At 39.8% G+C, this 23,801-nt stretch overlaps 2 protein-coding genes across 5 annotated transcripts in view; one reads left to right on the top strand and one right to left on the bottom strand.

The window, feature by feature from the left end:
• The window catches only part of nptnb (neuroplastin b), a 23,402-nt gene extending 4,971 nt beyond the window's left edge, over nt 1-18,431 (top strand). For 2 of the 4 annotated variants that reach the window (XM_079466603.1, XM_079466605.1), the window contains exons 2-9: nt 3,949-4,296; nt 7,091-7,268; nt 8,131-8,225; nt 12,395-12,531; nt 13,308-13,581; nt 16,998-17,019; nt 17,134-17,228; nt 17,347-18,431. In XM_079466603.1, coding sequence (XP_079322729.1) covers nt 3,949-4,296; nt 7,091-7,268; nt 8,131-8,225; nt 12,395-12,531; nt 13,308-13,581; nt 16,998-17,019; nt 17,134-17,194 — 1,115 coding nt within the window. In that variant the 3' untranslated portion in view covers nt 17,195-17,228; nt 17,347-18,431. Of the gene's footprint in view, nt 1-3,948; nt 4,297-7,090; nt 7,269-8,130; nt 8,226-12,394; nt 12,532-13,307; nt 13,582-16,997; nt 17,020-17,133; nt 17,229-17,306 lie in introns of all 4 variants that reach the window. The other 2 variants (XM_079466602.1, XM_079466604.1) reach the window with 1 other exon arrangement.
• rec114 (REC114 meiotic recombination protein) lies at nt 17,006-23,801 on the bottom strand. Its single transcript, XM_079466606.1, has 7 exons — nt 23,424-23,801; nt 22,658-22,747; nt 21,071-21,154; nt 20,382-20,564; nt 19,186-19,260; nt 18,849-19,014; nt 17,006-17,425 (listed from the first exon to the last, which is right to left on the bottom strand). The coding sequence occupies exons 1-6, from the start codon at nt 23,556-23,558 to the stop codon at nt 18,850-18,852; spliced, it is 732 nt and encodes a 243-aa protein (XP_079322732.1). The 5' UTR covers nt 23,559-23,801; the 3' UTR covers nt 17,006-17,425; nt 18,849.

The raw sequence follows: 23,801 nt of genomic DNA, 5'->3' as shown, positions 1-23,801 counted from the left end.
AGTAAAGGAAACACAAACAAGCGTAAACATAGTTTACTTTTCAAACGACGACTGTATGAATGTTTAAAACATGTTAAACTGTGTAGCATTACGCTAACAAATCAATTGACAAAGTCCAATAACAGTCGCGGACTAACATAGCTTTACATTCCACGTGTCTTTCAAGCTAATTCAAATAAAATCCGTGAACATGATGGGTGATCTCCATATGCCTCTGGATGGTGAAAACCACATGTCCCATAATTCCACTCTCCTACATGACGTCATTTAGCTTCGCCTGTTGTTGTTGTTTCGAAACTGCACCATCTTGAGGTCCAAATGTACATATTGTGGCTTTAATGCAGATTTACTGGTTGATGTTAAATGATGGAGCAGTAAATCAATGCTGAATGTGAATATTACTGTGCTAGGCTTTAATGGACTAGTTTTGATTCACTTATGTATTTTGTTGCTTATGTTGTTATAATTGCTTCCAATGTTTCCTCATCTGTAAGTCGCTTTGGATAAAATCGTCTGCTAAATGACTAAATGTAAATGTATATGTTTATAGAAAGTCAGAGCAGAAAACAGGGTTTAATTCTTAAGTTTAAAAGAGAAATAAACAGAGAAACCGACATTAGACTGACTACAGGATGAATGAATAGACTTTTCACATTGAGCTGAACCGGCCCTTTAAATACACCTGTGGCGTTGTGATATTGAGACTGTATGTGATTGAAGGATCCTCGCGTAGGATTGGCTCTCAGTTTTCGCTTTGACATATACAGTATGAAGGCGCTCGGAATCAGTTCTGCTGGTGTGAATGTGCCCGTCTGATCTCAGATCAGTTCATGTGAGCCAGATGTTTCTGTTCCTGCAGTCGTGGAGAGAATCTCGCTTCAGTACAGAAGGTGTGAAGCTCAATCTGGTGGGTGTAAACTCCAGACACAGATGTCTTTATTCCAAGAGAATATAATTACGCTTCACATGATCGAGCCTCAGGCAGGGATTTCAAGCAAAGTGAAAATTGTTTCTTTTCATAGCTACACACACACACTGAAGCTCTTCAGACTGTGTGTGTCTGTGAGCCAAACTACAGAAATGTGTTGCTACCCCAGAGGTTAATCTTACTGCTCAGGTGTTTCTCCTTCATGGCTCAGAAGATTTGATGGAGTTCTCAGATGTTTCTCGTAAACATAAATCAAATGTCATGATTCCGCTATCATGTCATGTTTATTCTTGGTCTTGCAGCGGAGTCATGGCATAGCCTTAGGTTTTATGTGAGAGAGACATGGCTTTGTTTTGATTCTAACTTGCCATGTGCTTTCTCGTGTCTCGTCAGTGTTTCCTGCCCTTTTGTCTCGTTAACCTTCCCTGAGTGTTTCAGTAACCACACCTGCCCATTGTTATCTCCTGTGTTTGTTCCCCTATAAAACATCCTCGTGTTCATTGTCCTGTGCTCGTTCATTGAATATTGCACCTTGTATGCGGTCCTCGTCTGTAACCCTTGTATTGATTATCCGTGCATCCTGTCTCTAGTTCTGGTCTTGGTGAGTTAGTCTAGTCTTGTCCTTAGTGTTTGTTTTCTCAGTTTAGTTAGTCCGTGTCCTGATTATTTCTTATCTTGTCTTGTTTTACCCCCTTGTGGGTTTTTGTTTTGTGTTTATTGTATAATAAAATCTCTGTTAACCCCGTCATCCCCGTGTCTGCGTGTCTGCCTGCACTTGGGTTCTCTCCCTCTGTGATTCATGACATCAAATGAGAGTGTAATAGTTGAGACACATGAAGAGTCTGGAGGTGTGAATGGATGTAGGTGGGATAATCTGGATGTGATGAGAAATGTTTGAGATGATATTGAGATCTTCAATGAGCTCAGTTTGACACGTCTCTTCTCAAACTCTCATGACCGACACATTTGTGACTCTCAGGAGAATCATCTGAGCTTTTCCATTTGGTCTTCATTTAATCTCATCGATGAGAAATAATTGAGTTATGAATAAACATCTTTGTCCGTGTGCAGATCTGTGTTGTTGTTTGTATAGATCATTCTGGTATTTGGAAGCTTCATTGTGAACTAAAGCTGACCTGGAGTCAGGTGAGATTGTGTATCAGTTTTTGTGTAGTGGATTTAGCTGAACAGCAAATGAACTCAAGTCTCCCGCGAGTGTCAAGAAAGACCCCGGTGATCTCACATCTGTCTCCTCTCGAGATCTCCTCATGTGTCCAGCTCAGATTTGACCCAAAGAGAGAGATTTTTAAAGCTTCTCACATTCGACTCATGTGTCATTGTAGAGTTTTAAAGGAAAACCAAAATAAAGATTCTGTCGTCATTTACTCGCCTTGGAGTTCAAATATGTATAATTGTTTTTGTTTGGTTGAACATAGAGAAAGATATTTGGAAGAATACTTATAACCAAAGAGATATTGGACCCCATTGACTACCATATAGTAGGAAAAATGACTTTATATGTTGAAGAATGAAGGATAACAAACAGTTTTGTGTCATTTTCCCTACTATGGGAGTCAAAGGGGTCTAAGAACTCTTCAAGCATTGGTCCAAATATTTTTCTCCGTCAACCAAACAAAGAAATTCACACAGATGTGGAACAACTAGAGAGTCATTTGTGACTGTATTTCCATTTTTGGGGGTATTGCACTATTAAAAAAAGGTTCTTTGATGCCATAGAAGAACCTTTAGCATCTGAAGTTAACATCTGTTTCAAAAACTGTTCTTTAGGTCATAAAAAAGTAAGAAAGAGCTGGTTCTTTAAAAACCTTTGACTGAACGCTTCTTTGTGGAAAAACCTTTGTGTCCCTTTAAAGAGCCATCTCTGAACGGTGAAGTATTTATTTAGGTCATTTTATTTGTGTCATTTTTGTGTATGATCATCATTGTGAGATCAGGATTTCATTAGGAATGTAAATGAATCTTCATGAGTGAGTTTGTGTTTGTGGTGAACGCCACCTGTGCATTAGTCACTTCTGACAGCTCACTACACACGTGACACACACACACACACACACACACATGTGATGGTAAAGCATCCAGAAATGGAGTTGTAAGCAGATCCGGTGCGTGACAGAAGCAGCACTTTCTGTTCTTGTGTCTTTTTGTTCAGACCAATCTCTCCGTCTGGAGGCCAAAGCAAGTGATTTTATATCTTTATATTCTGCCCTTTCTCACTGTAAACTCATCCCCGGTTCATTCTGGGAAATGGCAACAGATGAAGAGATGATATTACCGATACGATTAGTGTCTGGATTTTTCGAAAACTCTTTTCTCGAGAGTGTACAGCTTCAGAGGCGGTCTGAAAACAGGCCAAACTTTTATAAATGAAAAAGTTAAATCTTGTGTTATTCTGCATGACCATTTTTCCATTCTGCACAGCAAACGGGCCGTGAAACAGCAGACGGCAGACAGGGAATAAGGACGCCGGAGGCTGGCGGTGTGTTTGGCAGAATGTTGTAAATTGTCCTGTCAGTGTACGGTATAATGCAACGCTCCAAACTACATTTTCCTAGCTAATGTATTCCTTTATGTGTTCTTATCCTGCGCTTTATTATTTATCAACATATTGGAGAAAAAGCCTTTTGCTGTCATATGATAAGAGCGTGACTTTATGAAGATCTTTATTCATAGAAAAACTGAGAGAAGCCCCCTGCGCTGTAATGTATTTTAAGGTGTTTGTACGAATTCTTAATAGTAATGAACTTCTGCGAGATCAGGTTATATTTTCTCACATGAGCTGAACGTCACATTCACGTTTTGATGTTCGATTCTGTCTTTTATATTCTACGAACAGTTTTCCCACTCGTCTTTGATTTGTGGCTTGTTTGTTTTGATTTGCACTCGACTCACACGTTCCTTTCCAACTGATCCGCTTTGATTTACTCGTGGCTTTACTGATTTGCCTTTCCATCCCCTCTTTCTTTTTTCCTCCCATCGCTTTCAACGCTTCTCCTCTCCAGCTGGGTTTGTGAAGTCGCCCATGTCCGAGACAAAACTCACCGGAGACGCCTTTGAGCTCTACTGCGACGTGGTCGGGAATCCGGTGCCGGAGATCCAGTGGTGGTACGCCGATATTAACCGGGCGGATTCCTTCAAGCAGCTGTGGGACGGCGCTCGCAAGAGGCGGGTGTCCATCAACACGGCGTCCGGCGCCAACGGGGTCAGCGTGCTGGCCATCTCTCGCCTCACGCTGGAGGACGCCGGAGTCTACGAGTGCCGGGCCAGCAATGACCCGCGACGCAACGACCTTCGCCAAAACCCGTCCATCACCTGGATCCGAACCCAAGCCACCATATCCGTACTGCAGAGTGAGTGGCTCTATGTCCTGTAGTATCTGTAGATGATGAAACACCTCCTGACCGCTGAACGTCTCCTGTAAAAAACTCTTCATCCTCCACTGACAAATAAAGCTCAGATTATGTTTCTTGCATGAGCTTCTTAGCATTCAGAGGTGTTCGTATGTAAAGTGTGCTTCTGCTTTCAATAAACACTGATAAAAACAACATCAATGTTTTATCAACTCTAAACCCTTTTATACATCAACGGCTTTAGACGAAATCAAGTCTCATTCAATTGACTGATGTGATTCTGAAAGATTTTATTTAATGCTTCACATTTATTTCACACATAAACAAAAACTTTAAATTATGTTTAGTTAACATTTTCATTAAGTTAATGTTATTTCTCAATCTTTAAAATGTTTAACTAATGATGAAAGAATATTGTTGAAGATATATAATGTTTAGCAATGGCGATGTTAATAAAATGCTCTTCTAACGTTACTACAAGAGAACGTTCCCTGTTAGCTGTCTTCATCCTTGAGTGCTGGGAAAGTAAGAGGGTTTACATTTTATAATGTTGATCTTGTATGCTTCAGTGTGCATCCAAATACTGTTTATAAAAACACACATACTGTCATACGGACATCTATGAATACGACTATGTTGAAAGTTTTGTATTTGTTTTCCTGATTTGTATGTTTTTTGTTGAATTTGAGGACTCGCTGATTTTATTTCAGTCTGTCCTGATGCCTCTGAGATTGTGGATGAACACAAACCCAGACTCTCAGAAAACTGTCAAACCTCCAGTCTCTGTCTCTGTCTCACCACCCCCCCCCCCCCCATCCTGCCTGTTCTGTACTTCCTGTGTTACTTCCTGTTTCTCGTGACTTTGTTTCGTATTGCATATGGATATTATTTACTCTGGATCTTTTGTATGTTTTTGTTTTGTGCGTTGCTTCAAAGCCTGGTGTTGGTCGTGCGTCTCCTTTGAAGTCCTGCTGTGTTTTATCTGTGCTTTGCGTCCTTGAACGAGGGTTCATGGGAAGTTGGAAGAAGACACAAGGAAGGGTTATGATGTTAAAGATACAGCCTTATCTCTTGAAAAATGAAAAATGAAAGACGTGAGCCTGCGCCTCGGCGGGTCATCTTGTTATTAAAGCGACCCGTGTGCGGTCAGAGTTTGACCTTGTGTCTTCTTTGCCTTTGCTGTTTGTGTGTGATTCAGTAATGACATTATAGATCTGAGTGAATCAGACTCAGGATTCAGGATATCTGTCCTTGTCTTCTTAAGACGAGAGTAAAAACGTGAGCGATGTATCGGATATTTGCCCGAGGACATTTCCAGCAGAGCTTCATATTCTGTCATTACTGAGAATCAATGTTTCATATTATATACATGTTGCGTGATGCGATCACATGTATATAACAGGCTTTACAAACTGATGGTGTGGAATACAAATGTACAGTTTGTTTATTGGACTGTGTGCTCGTGTAGTGAACTCTCTTCAGTTTCTGTAGTGAGAATATATTTTCATGCCTAAAATGATTTGCCTTTCCTCCCCAACAGCTGTCCTGTCACTCAAGTTATTGACCCATCTTCTTCTTTTTTTTATCCCAGACTGTCACACGAGGATCAGATTCTCTGATTGACCGTTTCTCTCTCTCCTCTCATCAGGTGTCCTCCAAATGACCTTCAGCAGATTTTGCTGATCTCAGTCCAGACATCAGACAGATATACAGTATTTATCTAGTGTTGTGTGTAGACGGAAGTGAATGTAGACGGTGGAGATAGAGAGCGAGGTTTATCAGTAACGGTTTATCCGAGCTGCAGGAGAAGGTGTAAGGAATGCTAATTGGAGCTGCCGGCGGCACACGGCTCTGCTCCTCCCCCCGAGTGGGAATTATATCTGGAGATTTACTGTACAAGCCAATGGCAGGGTGATTATGCCACACACTTCTTTTTACAACTGGGTGATGGTGCGGTTGCTATACGGGAGAACCGCCCGGTAACACATTATCTCGACTCGCATTCACATCCCATTAAACAAGTGAATGTGCAGAGATGTTAAAGTCACCCATGTAACAAGATGGAAAGAAAACCTTTATCTGATGAAAGTGATGCCATTTTACCAGTACACAGAATTTTTTGAAAATTCTTAAATCTAAAAATAATATAGTTGAAAAATAATTAACAATAGTGAGAATGATAATAATTCAAAATGAGGTATATAAAGTATATACGTATCTGCCAGTGGGACAAGAAAAATGATTTCCCTTTTTGAATTGAATAATTTCAATCTTTTTGCATCAGTTCATGTATTTTGAGTTAAGATTAGTTAGGTATTTTTATTAGATTAGATTCAACTATATTGTCATTACACATATACAAGTACAGTGTAACGAAATGTAGTTTAGGTCTAACCAGAAGTGACATTAGCAAGTGCAGGATATACAGTTAGAATAAATACAGAATACAATATTGAGAAAATATTATACAGTAGGTATGTTCTATGAAAATATGACAGTATTTGTACTTTACTGGAAAAATAAAAATAAAATACTATATAAACATTCAATTAAAAGGTTGGTTTTAATTTCAATAAGTTGCACAGAATGTTGAGTTTTCATTTTAAAGCATCACTGCATGTTTCATTGAAGAAATGTTTAGATAAGATGAAGATATATGTGTTTACTGTAGGTCTCTGTGATAACAGTTTGTTTCTAAATCCTCTCTCTCTCTCACACACACACACACACAGGTATACATCAGACAGCAGTGTTTGTAAACTCTTAAACCGTCCGGGATTTGTGTTGATTTCAGAGCCGAAAATCAATGCATCCGATCAGGAGATTTTACAACCCAAAACACCACAGCAGACGTCCATCATTCTTCAGTGTAACCTCACCAACTCGCACAGCGCCCATCAGGACACCTTCTGGATGAAGAACGGCCAAGAGATTTACAACACCCGGACACAGAGCAAAAACACAGAACACAAGTGAGAGTGAATGAGATTAAACACTGTCGAGAAGTTCAAATCAACATTCGGTCTTCATTTGTTCTCGTGTGTTTGTAAATCTGTACGGAGGTCTTTCTTTAATGGAACACAACAGAAGATATTTTGAGAAATGTCTCAGTTGTTTTGTGTTCACACACTGGAAGTCAATGGAGTTCAGTGTTTTTTGATTATCCACATTCTTCAAAATAACTTCTTTTGTGTTCTGCGCAAGAAAGAAACTCGTGCAGATTTGAAATGAAAGGACGAGTAGATGAATACTTCAAATGTGCTCTGAGACTGAACTTTTGAAAGAGTGTTGGTGTATTGTCATGAATCGCCCTCACCAGATCTCTCAGAAAGTGTCTTGAGCGCATGAGAGTGATGTGTTGAGGGGCGATCTGCTGTCAGACTGGATGTCACGGGCCTGTAGAGACACATCACAGCGCTGTATGCCTGAAGCCCCTGTCCCTCCTCAAATCTCTATTCTCACAATGCTTTCTAGATTATTCAAAACAACCGTCTTTAGCCCATTAAAGGGTTCACGCATAAATCTGTCATTGTTTACTCGCCCTCATGTCGTTCTAAACCTGTTTACATTTCTGCGTTCTGATGAACACAAAGGAAGATATTTGTAAGAATGTCAGTTACCAAACAGATCTGTCATAGCAGGGAAAATAAATATGGATTTGGAACAACCCGAGGGAGAGTAAATGATGACAGAATTCTTAGTTTGTCTCTTTCACCTGATGATGATGTCCGGATGAGACCGATGGTATGTAAGACGAGATTTTATTCTTGTCCTGATTTGAATAGGCGGCCGATGTGAGTTTACAGTAAAGATGTTCACGTCTGTGTTTTGTAGGTTGAGTAAACCGCGAGCGGACGACTCTGGTGAATACATGTGTGTTTACACTTTTAAACTGGCTCCTAATGCCAACGCTTCCATTGAGGTCAAAGGTAAGAAATCCTTTAAGACATCACCAGTCACTTTAAAAACTCATCGACACTAATGAGACGTAAACCAGGCGGAGCTTTTCTTCACCTTACAATGAACTCACCTGAGTCATTTACCGTAGTAAATACAGATCACAGCCATGTACACGACACAGATTCTGCTGTCATTCTGAGCTCACATTTCTCAAGTCTGCTATCAAGAGTCAATGTTATTATCATCTCATCAAATAGACTCTTTACTCTCAAACATACTCTTCATATGTTTAGACCGTTATACTCTCTCTTTCATTTCTCTTGAGCAGTTTTAGGAGGAGATTACCATTGCATAATTGAAATATATATAATAGATGATCTTCTGTACTGTATATGAGATTAAATCTGTACAGCAGTGCATGATTCCCTCAAACCCTTGAGACCGACAGCGTGTGATCTGGCCTGCGTGTTCCTCACAGTTAAGCCAATTTGTTTTGACAGCGGCGTCAGTCGCACTGAGCATGCCCGGAACTCTCTGAAAGCGTCTCTTGGTTACGTAACGTGATGATGTCGCTCTGCCCGCAGCCTGTGAGATGACAGCGTTCAGCTCCCATGTGCCGCAATCTCTGTTCCACCTGAAACACACCACCATGAACCGCAACCCCCCTCCCACCCGCCGTCTTCTCATTGTTCCTGTTCTTGGTTTGCAAGAGTCATAAAGCAGGCAAAACATGCCCGGGTCACACATTAATCCTACAACAGATACTATAAACACGTCAGAATTATATCTTTTGGTCACATTACAATTCATTAGATCATAACGGTGACATCATCTCTCTGTCTCTCTCTCTCTCTCTCTTTCTCTCCTTCTCTCTCTCTCTCTCTCTCTCTCTCTCTCTCTCTCTCTCTCTCTCTCTCTCTCTCTGTCTCTCTCTCTCTCTGTCAGAGGCGACAGATGGAGGCTTGTGTGTGGTGGGATTAAGTCTCTGGATTCGCTCCCAGTGTTTCTAATGGCAGGACTTTACCGTCCACTATCATAATCTGCCCTGAGCGTACAAGCTTTATCCTCACATTTTTGACTTCTTTTCTCAATCTGATTTGATTTAGTTGAAATTAAATCACCTCCTCGACATCACGTCAGGTGAAATCATACGCCGGCAGCACCTTCACGCGTGTTTATATTTAGAAACGGGTTATTATTGAAGGATGTTCAGTAGATTCATCCTCTACAACATCAAGAGAATAAGACCTTTCCTATCTGAGCATGCAGCACAAGTTCTTGTCCTGTCCCTTATCTTCACTCGCTAATGCAGATTTATGTACCCGGCAGATCCCTGCGCTCTGTCCATCTTTAGGAATTGTCTGAAAACACATCCTTATGTCCTTATGTTGTGCCACTCACAGGCCATGCCCTCCCCACAGGGTTGTACTTTTAGCAAGCTTCAGAGGAACATTATATCGCAGCATATAATTGTCAACCTGTTGTTTTTGTTGTGACTGTGTGACCGTACAGCATCATGACACCTTACATTCCTCAAGGGGAAAAATCAAACATATTTAAGATCATTTGAAAAGCTCGCGCAAAACAAAAGAGACCGTACAGAACACTGACCTGCTTAGTTTATTGACAGTTGAACATAGACTTGTATGACAAATGAATAAAGAGATGCAATGCCACTGCTATTATAAGAATTATATTAATTTATTAGAATTTACATTTTGTAAATCTGTTTATCTGTTTGCATACGGTAGCGCTTCAAAAATATACTTTACAAATCCATTTGTGTGAATTAAGCTTGTCAATCGACGTCACGGCTCATTGCATGCCGGGGGAGCGCCGCCATCTTTGGAGGTTGTTAACATGATATATTTTCCTCGATGTGATTTCCTTCGCGTTGTCGGAAAACAAAATAATTGTCTAGTTTCTGTCCTGAATGACTGTGAGACTTGCTGTTGCAGTTTATAACGCAGCACAACCGACCCGCCATGTTTATGTCTTCTTGGTCAAACGATGTTGAACTGAACTCACTAGCAGAAAAGAGTCGCTTCCACCTACATACTGTATATGGGCGCGACACCCAGCATGCAACACAGCGTGATGTCAGCGCCACATTCTCTATAGTTGGTTCGTAGTTATGCCCCCTTATGATTTTACCATCTCTCCTCAGTCATCCTGGTGCCATCTGTCGTACAGGGCTTTCTTTAACCACATATATTGTGTCTCAGTGGTTAGAGCATTGTGCTAGCAACGCCAAGGTCATGGGTTCGATCCCAGGGGATCGCACATAGTCAGAAGCAAAAGTGTACAGTACAATGCAACGTAAGTCGCTTTGGATAAAAGCGTCTGCCAAATCAATAAATGTAAATGTAAATTTGTTCTGGTACGACCGTGGGTTCCGGTCACAATCACATCTGCTGCTGGTTTCTTTGGGTTTGGGTTACGCAAGCGCTTTCCGTTCAGACCAAATGAGATGTCCCCACAAATAGCCACGTGAAAGAGCTCTCAGCATCCCGACACTGTCACTGATCCCAGCTCAGCATTGATCCCACACTTCCCATGGCCATCAGTATTGGAAATCAGGCAGCGCTGATAGAGAGAATACAGAGAGGACCTGTGAATGAGGATGATGCTGAGCTGAGCTCCCGCCTGCTTTTCTGCTGTCACACACACACGCACGGACGCACACACACACACACACACACAGTGCAGTTGGTAATTATAGCTGGTGATGTCGGCTAAACTCCAATCCACACCCTCACAATCCCTCACGTCTCTCTCTCGGCTTCATTTCATCCCGTATTAATTGCACGGATGGATTTACTGCATTTTTGTAGATTAATAACAGACTGCAGAGAAGGTGCCGTGTGTGTGTGTGTGCTGTCATATGCAGGATTTCTTGGTTTGGGATCATATTCATGTGCAGGGGTTTCTGACGGTTGCGTATTATCTGCTGAAGGTTGGTGAATCAGCACATGTGAGAAGGTTAACCTGAATGATTCTCTTCTCTGGGTTTTATGTGAAGGAAGTCTCAGTTCTGCCACACTTTTACATCCTACGGGTTCATGTGGTCTGTCAGATCATCCGAGCATTATAGTTGTGTCTATTTTCTCATTCTCATGTCCAGACGGATCTGACAGGAATGCAGAACTATTTTGTGAGACGGCTAATTTGTATAATTTAGGGAAGTCAAACGATTAACGACAATCCAGTTTGTGTTTACATAATATAAGTCTGTGTATTCTGTGCATATTCATTTTGTATTTTAAAATGACATACACGTATATACAGTATATTTAGTATTTACTTTATTTGCCAGTAATTAAAATGATACGTTTATTAGGGATGGGAGTCAAAAATGAATTCCAATTTGCAATCTATAGTATTTGCATTAAAAAGCACAGCAACCAGAAATGAACCATAGTTTCATTATAGTTACAACAGTTTAACCATGACGTAATACGAATCGTAATAAATCAGAAAAACATGGTTCTATGTGTATATATACACGAAACTGTGCTCATAAATATCAATAAGCAGGGTAAATGACTATACAGGTTGATATCTTAATGTTGTACTTCAACTGTAGAATTGAAACTGGGAATCGATAAGAATCGAAATCAGTGAGCAGAATCGTAATTGGAATCAAATTCAAACGATTCCCAACCCTAATGTTTATTCATTTTTATATTGTATATTAAACATACCTATGTATGTGTTTTTATTTATAAACAAAAAGAACATGCACGGTGCCCAGACATATGTTATGTAAACACAAACTTTTATTCTGGATGCAATTAATCATTTGACAGGTCTAGTAAACATTTGTGAACTGTACAAAAATGTATGATTATAAAAAACAGCAATAAAGAAACCTCACTCCTAAACCTGGATCCTACTGAAACACAAATGAGTTCAGATGAATTATGAATTTATCCTGAAAAATAGATGAGATGATGTTGGTTCAACCGGTACGCTTTTTATATTCTGTGTGAAATGACACTTTTGGTTGAACTCTTTGTTTAACTTCATGTATTGTGACCTGCAGATAAAATGATGTCAGAAACATCACATCACATGACCTAAAATATAAACAGAATGTCAAGACGTGATAAAACGAGCTTTGAACGAGAGAGAATAACTAGACATGCGGGCCGAAAAGCACAAACAAGAACAAACATTGTTTTGTGTTTTCTTTCAGCTGCGCCAGAAATCACCGGACACAAACGCAGCGAGAACAAGAAAGAAGGAGAGAGTGCCATGATGTACTGCAGGTCGGTCGGGTACCCACATCCCGCGTGGACATGGCGTAGAAAAGTGGGCCGCTCGTCCTACATCGTGAGTACATGAAACACACGCAAAGTCCTGCTGCACTTTACATGTCACTATCAATGTTCTTTACTGGTGAAGCGTGTCATCTTTACCATGTCTCAGTTTAATATTCAAACACAAATTCATATTAATAATCACGTACTGTCTGTCAGAAAAGATCAATTTACCTTAATAAAAAATTAAATCAACAACAACAATAGTCAAGATACTTCGACTGACAATTCAAATCTAGACTAAAAATAAGAAAGTAAAAAAGCGTTCAGTGTGCTCTTTACAGTGCATACTTCTCAGAAACATACTTTATATACAACATACAGTAGGACTTTAAGTGTGTTACAGTATACTTTAAAGTGCACTTTAATCAGCTACAAACTAGACCAATTTAGTCCCAAGTGACATTGTACACTTTACATTAGCACTTACTGCATAAAGTATACTTTAAAATATACTTCAACTTGAAGTATACTTGCTTTATCTGTATCTCATTAATTGTGCTCCTCACATGAATTTATTTGGTTTTATTACACGGCTCGTTGGAATGCTTGATTCTGATTGGCCAGTCACAACATTTGCAGCTTTAATATGTAGGGGGTGATGTACAGGCAGCCGGAGGTTCTCGCAGAAATCAAATGTCACAAACAGGCAGTTTGGTTTAGTCATTTGTAAATACAATGTCATAGAAGTTATTTAAAGGCATATTTATATTTCATTCGTCAAAAAGAAAACAACTGTCAAAACGATTTGCTGCATCCGTTCATTCATGTTCTTAAAATGTTGTGTAGGACATAGACAACACAACCGGCCGGTTCTTCATCATGAACAGAGAGAATTACACAGAACTGAGCGTCATTAATCTGGACATCAGCACAGATCCCGGCGAGTACGCCTGCAACGCCTCCAACGTCATCGGATCAAAAGAAATCGTCACCATCCTGCGTGTGCGGAGTCACCTCGCCCCGCTGTGGCCCTTCCTGGGCGTCCTGGCAGAAATCATCATTCTGGTGGTCATTATTGTGGTTTATGAGAAGCGCAAGAGGCCGGACGAGGTTATGGACGGTAAGTGTCATGATCTGTGTTTCTTCAGCGGTCTGTGGGGTTGAAATTGCTTCCATTGTTTACCTCCTTTATGAGTCGCTTTGGATAAACACGTTTTGGATAAACGTTGTCCAGTCAAAATATCTGTGCGTCCTTTAAAAAGATCAACATGTTTCAGCAGCAAATACACGTCGACTTGTTACATATTAGATTATAATTTAAATTTAAAAAACGTTTTTTGAAATGTTACCGCATGGTCTTGATCTAATGCAAGGACATATGTCTTGTCCCAGATGAAAATGTTATTGCTCAGATGTTTCTCTTTCATAGCTTATGAGATTTGATGGAGTTCTCATTTGTGTCTCAGATGTTTCTCCTAAAATAAAATAAAAACAAATGAGAGTGTAATAGTTGAGACACATGAAGAGTCTGAAGGTGTGAATGAATGTAGAACGTAGTGGTGAATTAATCTGGATGCGATGAGAAATGTTTGAGTTGATATTGAGATCTTCACTAATATTGACTTTTGATTGCAGACACGTTGTTGAAGTCTCTTCTCAAACTCTCAAGACATTTGTCCGATTTCTGAGTCTCACACGCTTGACTTCAGCAAAAGTTTAATCTCACTGATCTGAAAGTGATGTCACGTGTGATCTCTCATTGTTCTGCAGGGGTATTGTTTACTGGAAGACTATATTGATGAAGAGGAGGGTTGTGTGAGTGTGTTGGTCTGATGTGATGCATTGGTGCTCTTGTGAAGATTGAAGCCGTCATCAATAATGCATTCAGGAGCAGTGTGCCGTTAGTCAGGGATTCGCAGATCCAGCGCTCAGCATCAGGCTTGATGCACAAGTGAATATTCATGAGGTTTGAGTCAGAGGAGAGCCGATGGGAAACACTGACCTCTATGCTTGACCAGCGGCGAGAGGACAGCAGTAGAATCACATCTGTAAACTCTTAAAGTCAATGAATAATGGATGCGCTCTCGTCTCTAGAAGAGAAAAACGAAATGCGTGTGTTGTCCACCTTATCAGTGAAGATATCGGGTAGCGTTTGTTGATTTAAAGCCAAAGTTCACTAAATAACAAGAATCATGGTGCGTCTCGTGTCGCTCCACAGAGGAGATGAGGACATGATGTGTGGAGGTGAGGAGGTGTTTTTTTCCCTTTCGTTCTGTAACACTTTAGGGACGAGATGGAGAGGACAGGAGATAATCCCAGAGAGTCTGTGGATGTGAACATGTGTGCGTGGAGAGACAGTCAGGCATAACCTCATGTTAATTTGACCTTTCCAGAAGCACAGAAGGGTATCTGAGAGCCAGGGGTGGTCAGCGGCTACCCTTTAAAATCGGCTTCACATTCACTGGATCCTGGAGAGGACCTGGTTAGGCCAGACGGCTGATATTGTTTTAAGCTCTTGTTGAAGTCGTTCTGGAGTCGTTTAATGGTGCTTTGTGAAATAAAGGTCACAGGAATAAGAAAGAGTAAAAAATGATCTGAGAACAGTCATTATGGAGATGTAAGGTGTGCTGATGTTTCCCACATGTATTCCCAACAGACGCCACCCTGTATTTCCGTCCTTTCGAATATCCAGTTTTATATATAAAAATAGACAAAAAATGTCACAGCAGAAGTGAAATGGGCGACAGAGAAATGTTGATATTACCGGACGCTTTCTGTGAACACGCACAGTATCTGTCCAGGTCACGGTGAGATGTCGTCTTAAATAAACCACCTGCTGTTCGACAAAACACAGGAGAGTTCGGGAGAAATAAAGCACTTTTGTTTGTTCAAATTCAATAACTCTTGTACTTAAGTGAATTAACTACAGATACTTACCTTCCTAACTTTATTAAACGTTTTATAGATTTTAAGTTGAGCGTGAGGGCCTCTAACAGAATCATTTTTTATTGAATGGGTTAAATGAAATCACAGGTTAACTTTGTTTTCTTCCTCATCATGTGATGTCGTGTACTTTGTTGTCGGTGAGCCTCAGAACGTGTTTATTTGGGCTTTGACGTTGACAAACGCTGTTTTAATCGTCTGAGAATATAAAAACCTTTCAGATGTTTGCAGTGATGATCTGCTCGTGTTCAGATGTGTGTGTGTGTGTGTGTGTGTGAGTTTTGAGGGGATTAACTGGTCAAGGTATAGAAAATAATCTGACGACTCAACATTTGTTTTATCTTTCACATCTTCTGTAATGAGGTCAGTGTCATAACAACACATCCAGGTCATATTTAATCTACAAATAACGAAAATTTTATTCATTCATCATATATAGACAATGAAGTATAAAGGATTTTACTGATTCAAAACATTTGGCATTTCTTTCTTTCTTTCTTAGATTTGTTTGGTGAAATTTAACGCAGATATGCTGTAGTGTTTTAGACATATTCATCCCGACGCCTTCATTTCTCATTATTTAGTTACATCTGGTCTTGTCTTTTACAGAAATAAAAAAACCTACTTTTGACATGTAATGACTATAAAACAGATGCACAGAAACACAGTTTATTATTTCGGATTTCACTGAACATCTCGTTCATGTCTGTCTGTTTGAATTCATCGGTGTCACCTAAAGGTCTCCAGAACAACAAAGCGAGCGCTGAGAGAGCGTGTGGTGTATGAACGCTGTGTTCTCTTCTGTGGTGTGGGAGGATTTTCTCAGGAGAGGGGCTGATGGAGATGGGTGGGGCAGATTAAGGTCGATTATTTCTGTTTTATCAACAGAATCAGAGAAGAGGACATCATGCCATGACGCACAATACACAAATCCTCATGTCAGGATTTTAGGTTTTCACTATTGTTGTCTTTTGGATTTCAAGACTCGAGTCTTACAGTCGGGTCAGCAGTTCACATTTGTATTTGCTCGTACAATATTACCATCAGCTCCACCCATGGAAATAATGTTGTTTTTTAAATGACAGAAATATCAATATTTTCAATATTTGGGATTCTTCATAGCCACATGCACAAAGGTTTTCATTTGCAGAAAAGTTGAATAATTCTAGCGTTGAACATGAATGTCATTAAACTCCATAATGCTTTATATCATCATCTTCATCTTGCTGTTAAGTGCTGTGAGTTGAGGAGGAGGTTAACTCAAGAGCTCATTTATGTGAGAGATGTATAATTGATATTGTGTGTGTCAGGATGAAAGGACATCACGCACACAACAAACAAAACACTCCATCCGTCTGTGAAACAAACAATAACTTAAGGTTGGTTATTTAGCTGAAAGTACCTTAGTGAAGAAATATGAACATTTACATGTTTACTAGAAAAGCCTGAAATAATAATAAAAGAATAATTGACTATAATAATAATGACTTACTGTAACCATAAACTGATGAAGAGCCAGTTTAGTGTTGTGAAATATTAAGTGTAATATTGTGTGTTTTTTCTTTCATGTCTTGCTGTGTGAATCTGATGAAGATGATGATCCAGTTGCACCGATGTAAGAATCAGGATTTTCACTCAAAAACACACGTTTATTTAAAGAGTTTATTCCATAAACATATCTATGACTTTTGTGCTGTGACGCTTCAATGTTTTTATTCATCGTGGATAGTAAAACAAACTCAACGAACAATCACAAGGACAAAAACGTGCGACACCGGAACACAAACTGAGCTGACGGACCAACAATGTTGCAAAACGCTGAAGGTACGAAATGACCATAAATTCTCAGTTAATCATTTTCAAGCATGTTTTAACAAACACAACATGCACGTTTCCCCGCAGAAAACAAGTTCACAGAGTCCTTCCCATTTCTGGTTTCCAGATGACTAACCACATATCCCGAGCACACGGACATATCCAAGGCGAGGAGCAGCTCCTGGCGTTTTTCAGCGACACATATCCTGCCACACGTGATGAAACAAACGACAACAACAGCAGCAGCATCATTACACACAGGCAGAAATAAACAATACAGACTGTCTTGAGTTTGCCTCTGTCAGACTGATGTTGTGTGTGGACGCTGACAGAATCATTCTGAAGGTAACAACCATTTATTCCACGTGTTGTTACCGTCGTCGCGTTCCTCTCTGTTCTCATGCCCTCCTGCTGCACTAAGTCCTTTTCATATCTACATGTCGTTCTCGAATGCATGCAATAACATAATCGAATAAGATTCAAATATTGTTTTTCTATTGTTACTTTGTGGCGTTGCATCTAAAATAACCAGTGTGTGTTTGTGTTTGTTTGGTTGAGGAGTGCGCGCGCGTGTGTGTTTTTAAAGAAGCTGAGATGGATAAAAGCATTACGAGTCATCGAGATCTTTGTACAGTTTAGCATCCAATAAAACAATACGTAAAGGAGATGTTTTGTCTTGAACTAGAATGCGAGAACCTCGTCGTGAGTGGCAGAACAGTATTTAATCAAAAAGAGCTGATGTTGTATTAACTGAAATGGACATTTATTTTCTAGAGTTATTTAGACGTCTTGTACACGTGGTGCTGTAAGTGATCCAATATTATGATAGCATCTGTAAAAAGGAAAAGAATATATCTTTTTTTTAAACAAACTTTGATGTTTCATGTTTCTTTTTAGAGAGATGATGATGATTCTTGTACAGCATGGCTATAATCCTATGCAATATGTATTCGTATAGACCCACTGACAATTGTAAGGTGGGGCGGGTTTAATTTCAGAGATTTAAAGCTTTAAAGGGACAGGAACATATGGGTGCTTCGCATTGGAAATGCACTGTTGTAGTTGCATGACGACTTTTGAACAATAAAACATGTCAGTGTGTGTCACCACGACAATGGACCAACATGCGGGAGGAAGCAGGTGGAGATAAAGCCATTACAGAATATGTGAAACCAACCGTTTCCTTTTTCAAAATAAAGACCCTGAAATATTACAGACGTGTCTGTGTTATTCTGAACGAATGGTGAGATGTTTTCTTAACTATATTCAAATGAATTTTGGCCTTAAAAATGTCATCGGGCAGTTTTCAGTGTGATGCAGATGACCTACATTTGATCAAATGTACAGCACACAAAAGAACACAGCGTTCAGTGTCCCATGATGCAATGCACTCGGCCTTCCGCGTGACGGATGAACCAGAAGTAATATCAGTTGCTATTTTGAACATTCAGCACTAAGTCGTTCCCCTTCATATGCACTAGCCTAAACTATTAAAATTCTTAGATACTACAGTAAATAGTGGTAAAGTGCATAGTACTACACTTACTATAGTAAATACAGAAGTATACTGCACTATTTAATTAATGAGTTCCAGCTTAGCAATGGACCTCAAACAGGAAATGATTTTACCTCATTCTTGAACGATCTCTCCGAGCTTTTTCTCCACCTCCTCAACAAAAGCCGGAAAGCTTGAGTCTAGCAGACAGAGACGCAGTAGCTGCTCCAGGTCTCCAGGAGGCAGTGTGGACTGATGATACGCCGCCGGTAGAGACATCTTACTCACACCCAGGAAATACTGAAGAGAATGAGCATGAGAAAGGTCAAATCTCAGAGGTCAAATGAAAATGTCACTGGTCACAGCATGTAATTCAGTGACTCCACACGGGAGCACATGAACACAAGGAGAGAAGATCTCAATCGCCACGTGTATTCTGTGACCTTGAAAACCATTCAAATCCAGGCGTACCTGAGAAAGCTGTTTGATTGACAGTGATTCCATAGAAAGGACGGGGGCCGCCTGTGGCTCATCGTCTTTAGGGGTCTGGAACAGAAATAGAGCCATTCATTACAGTGTCGGGACACACACCAAGGGCCCTACCGGACGATCAATACTCTCATTACTAATTGAACGTCTTCACCTCCTGCCATCTTTCATTCCTGCTGCCGGGTCTGCTGTCACCAATAGTATTTAACAAAAACCCTTTGCTTTGTGCTCCGTGCGTTCACAAGATTTAGAGCCTCGGGCGAGCGTATTTACACAAATAAAAACACTCGGGATCGGGGTGGGATTATCCATACCCTGTTCAGCTCCTATTTAATATCATTATGTAACAACAGTACCATCTAGAGGACAAAACTCCAATTCTGATGAATGAGTGCAGTTTTATTGTGTGTAATATGCTACAAAAATTAACTTGCTCAAATTTTCTCACATTTTAGAATAATAGTTAACTCATCAAAACAATCAAATACCGCAAATGTATTTTTCGGGGAAGTAAAATCAAAACTATATGTTAGATTTGAGTCAGTCCTTGTGTAGAATCTGCAAGAACGTTCTCTTGTATTTTTTTACACAGCTTCTTGAGGTCTTACCCGGTTTCAAAAGCATTTTTATTAAATAATGAATTAAATTGAAAGAAACTAATGTGTTTGAACAATTCTTTCCTTGTCTACACACATTCAAGCATATGCCTTCTGGTAAAAGGTTTAAAGGGAAACATATCAGTCGAGTTACCCTAAACCTCTGAACAGTTTTTATTTACAATCTTTATATAAATGTGATAAGGACATTTCTGTGGATGTAGCCGAGGCTGTTGGACAGGAGAATATGTGAAATAAAGCCCTGCGGACATTATTCATTTCTGAATATTCTGCTTCACTTAGATGTCACATAAGAGAAGTTGAACGCATTGTGAATGTTGTTTAATGCTATATATACCTCGATGTGCGTATATCTGGTATAGCTACACACTTTCAGTGATGCCGGGGAAGCGAGTTATAATGCTACAAGCATTTTTACAGTAGGTTTGTATATTTTACAATTTAAAACGACATTTTACACACTAGAGAGTGATTCTGGACAGGTGGGTATAGAACTCAATATGTATACAGTATGCACTTATGAATGTGTGTTTCTCATCACAGGTCGTACAGTTTTCACACCTGCGGCTCTTGTGTGGAGGGTCCAGGCTCTTCAGGGTTGGATTTATCATCAGATGAACGTGTGGTCATGTGTTCTTGAACAGGTACATAATCCTTCAGCCTCTGGACTGCTTCAGCACAGAAATCTGCAGCTTCTGCGCGGCTGCTGCCATCAAACTGCAGTCTGATCAAACGACTCTCCCCCTAACACACAACACAAACACGTCTCTGTGATCTGATCTACAGTTATACTCACTGACATCAGACCCTAAAGGGAATAAAGGGAAGGTGTGCCTTTTTATAATCCTCAATGATACTTGGAGCCATGGTGTACATTCCTAAATATACTGTATGTCAGGTTGTTTTTTACCGCCACAAAATATTTATTAGAGACATTTTTATTTGATTAAAAACTCATCCGTGTTCTTGGTGAATTTGATACGTTTCTGTTCATAAAAACATGTTAGAGATGAGAAACTTCGCTTAATTAATAAACGGCTGAGTTTGTCATTGAGCTGTACATTGAAGGTCGTTCTCTTTTTAATTTGCACATTTAAATTGTTTATTATTCAAGGAAAAGAGGCGGAGTCTGCCTTCAAGCAACACACACAAAATAACCCATGACACATAAACTGTTGAGTTTATACAGCATCTGATGGCAGCAGTTAAAGCCGCAGAAACACAGTTGTTTGATGACTTGAGCTTCTCACCTTTACTGTAACGTTGAACAGCAGGCTGTCTGATTTGTGCTGGACTTTCAGGAAGCTTTGTGAATTAAGTAGAGAAAAGCCCTCCTGTAAACATGCAAGACGACAGGATTACACAAAACCATCATTAGTCAGGAACTCATATAATGTGATTATATCAGGATGCAAACACAAGACATAACTGTAGTATCACCATGTCATGTCTCTAAGAGTCTGTTTGGTTGTGCATGTTAACAAAACGAAACCATAATCTGAATTTTTTACATAGTATAATTTCACTACAGATGGGTGGTCGGATATTATGCGTATTTGGCGTGCTGTCCGGGGAGATTCCTCCATACTCTGAGAGCCCGGCCCTTGTCCAGGGGTGTGTGCCCAGACTCGTTCCCCCCCTGTTTTGCTGGGTAATAAAAAGGCTGATGGTGAGGAGTTGGGGTGGAGGAGGGATGCTGCGTAAATGTAGAAAGAATGTGGAAAATGCGTCTTGTCTATTTGTAGGGGTCTTCTCTGGGTGCTTAAATATGATTGGTTATTGGGAGACAGCTGGGTTAGATATCTGCACGTGCTAATCCCGAACTTTGTTAATAAAACATCATAAAGAAGCTTCATCCACTAAAAAGGTTTAATTTGTGGCTGTTATTATGGTTCACAATCAGAAGGGGGCACTACTAACACATCAACCTCTGTCCCTCCGCGGTCCTGTTCTGAAAGATAACAGGACAAATATTAATCTCTCCTCTATAGCACAGACAATATCAACAAATGCTTTAACTAATATTACTAAGTCCAAAAATGTGGATTTCATTCAACTTTAACATGAACGCTATTTGTCATCATTTCTTTAATATTCCCTAGTTGAGCATAAATCTTATAAGTCCAGTCATTATAAAAGAATGAAAGAACAGCATCTCATTGGATCTGTTACATGAACTTTGAGTTCATGGCTTAACCTAAAAATAACGAAAGCCTTTGAAACATTATAAAGAGGTTTTTTCCTCTCTGCAAAAATAAAAAAAAAGGATGGGATTCAAAATATTGTCTTTGCGTGTGAAATATCATATCAGCATTGCACATCGTTTCACTTCTTATCCCCTCGACTCGCACACTGAAAAACTATCTTAAAGAACCCCTGATAAACATAACACAATCTTGAAAGGGCTGATCAGATTATAAACATGTATCCATGACTGAACGCTGCTGTCTGATCCCACAATCACAAGCTGTGTGACGGACGGGCAGGCTGCATTTCTTGGTTCTACATAAAAGCTTAGAATGTGTCTCATTCTCAGACATGATCTCTGACGCCGTGAAGAGCAATTGACTCCATGAGTCCAGGATCAGGGTTTAGTGTTGGGTGCTATCAGAACACTGGCAATACTTGTTTTGGCAATCCCAGAGGGACAGCGACAACCCCAGCGGGTGAGGAAGGGGATTACGCTGTTCTTTCCGGCAGTAAAAAGAAATACGGTCAAGCCCCTGTGATGATGGGCTCAACGCGGGCCGCGGTCTCGTAACCCTGCACTTACAGCCTGATGGGTAAAAGAGTGTTTAAAAAAGGGTCATGGCCAGTATGTGTTTATATCATCTTACCAAAAGATCCTGGCCTTGAGATACCAGCAGATGAGCGGAGTCCAAAATATTAAACTCCAGCTTCTCAGTGCTTTCACTGGAGTCAAATATCTGAAAGAAACACATTTTGTGTATGTTTAGATTCACCCGTTTATTATGTTTCACACATATTGTTATTAGCAGAAGTTTAACAGTGATGTTGAAAGATAAAAGATGCCGAACATGAACCGCAGTCGAACGAAGTCGTTTGTCTGTGTTTTCTTGGCAATCGGCGTGTACGAGCATGATGTAAGAAAATCGTACGGCTGTATCTCTCTTTTATAGATGTGATCAAACTAAATACTCTTGGAAGATACGACGTATGCAATACTATAAGATTAATATGACATTGGCAGAAACTGCGTCTTTAAAGTATTTCTTGAAGTCAAAATTCATTACTTTACCTCATGTTTTATATTTGTCACTAGGTAATATTAAAAGGTTTCTAGGTTTAAAGAATAGTAAATACTGACCATTCAAAGTGAATGTTTGTAAACATATCAACAATAAATTCTCTCCGTAGCCTGAATAAGGCTAAAACTGCAAACCATCTTACTATTCTGAGATTTATTATATACAAACATTTATCAGATATCAGATATAACAGGTAAATATGTGTGAAATTCTCAAAGAATTTTATTTAAACCACATTGTTAAATTGTTTCAGGAAATAATTAACAGAATTTTTCAGACATAATTATACTTGTGTCGTAACAAGTTTGAAGTTTCCGCCCAGGGACCCTCTCACCTTCCACGCGCACCCGCGACCTGAGGCCTTCACTTTACCGTTTGGAAGAAAACGACCGTAGCGTTTCAGCTTCCAAACACACGTTGGGTTTGTCGCCACTGTCGAAATTTCATTGTCTAAACTCTCACTTTCCATTATTTTAGGATTTTAAAGCCGTTAAAGGCAAAAACGAGACAGGAGCTTGCGGAGTTAAGGCTTGTAGTCGCGCACACAGACTGCGCATGCGTCATTATGATTCAAACGATATAAGCTATATTTATTTTACCTTATGTTTAAAATAAATCACAGCATTTAAACAACAATCATAAATATTTATAATGCCTAAACAAGTAACAGGAGGTTTTGTGTCCAATTCATTTTCAATATTTGACCGCAGTC

Source organism: Barbatula barbatula (genome assembly GCF_947034865.1).
Source record: "Barbatula barbatula genome assembly, chromosome: 10".
Lineage (NCBI taxonomy): Eukaryota > Metazoa > Chordata > Actinopteri > Cypriniformes > Nemacheilidae > Barbatula > Barbatula barbatula.
The sequence above is the reverse complement of the archived record's forward strand: the minus strand, read 5'-3'. Positions and strand labels throughout refer to the sequence as shown.

What these genes read in the sequence shown, in the direction of transcription:
- rec114 (XM_079466606.1), bottom strand. Translation starts at nt 23,558, where the DNA reads ATGGAAAGTGAGAGTTTAGACAATGAAATTTCGACAGTGGCGACAAAC. An exon ending in TGTTCAACGTTACAGTAAAG is followed by an intron (nt 20,565 to 21,070) that starts GTGAGAAGCTCA and finishes GTTGTGTGTTAG; the next exon opens with GGGGAGAGTCGTTTGATCAG. An exon ending in CAATCAAACAGCTTTCTCAG is followed by an intron (nt 19,015 to 19,185) that starts GTACGCCTGGAT and finishes CATTCTCTTCAG; the next exon opens with TATTTCCTGGGTGTGAGTAA.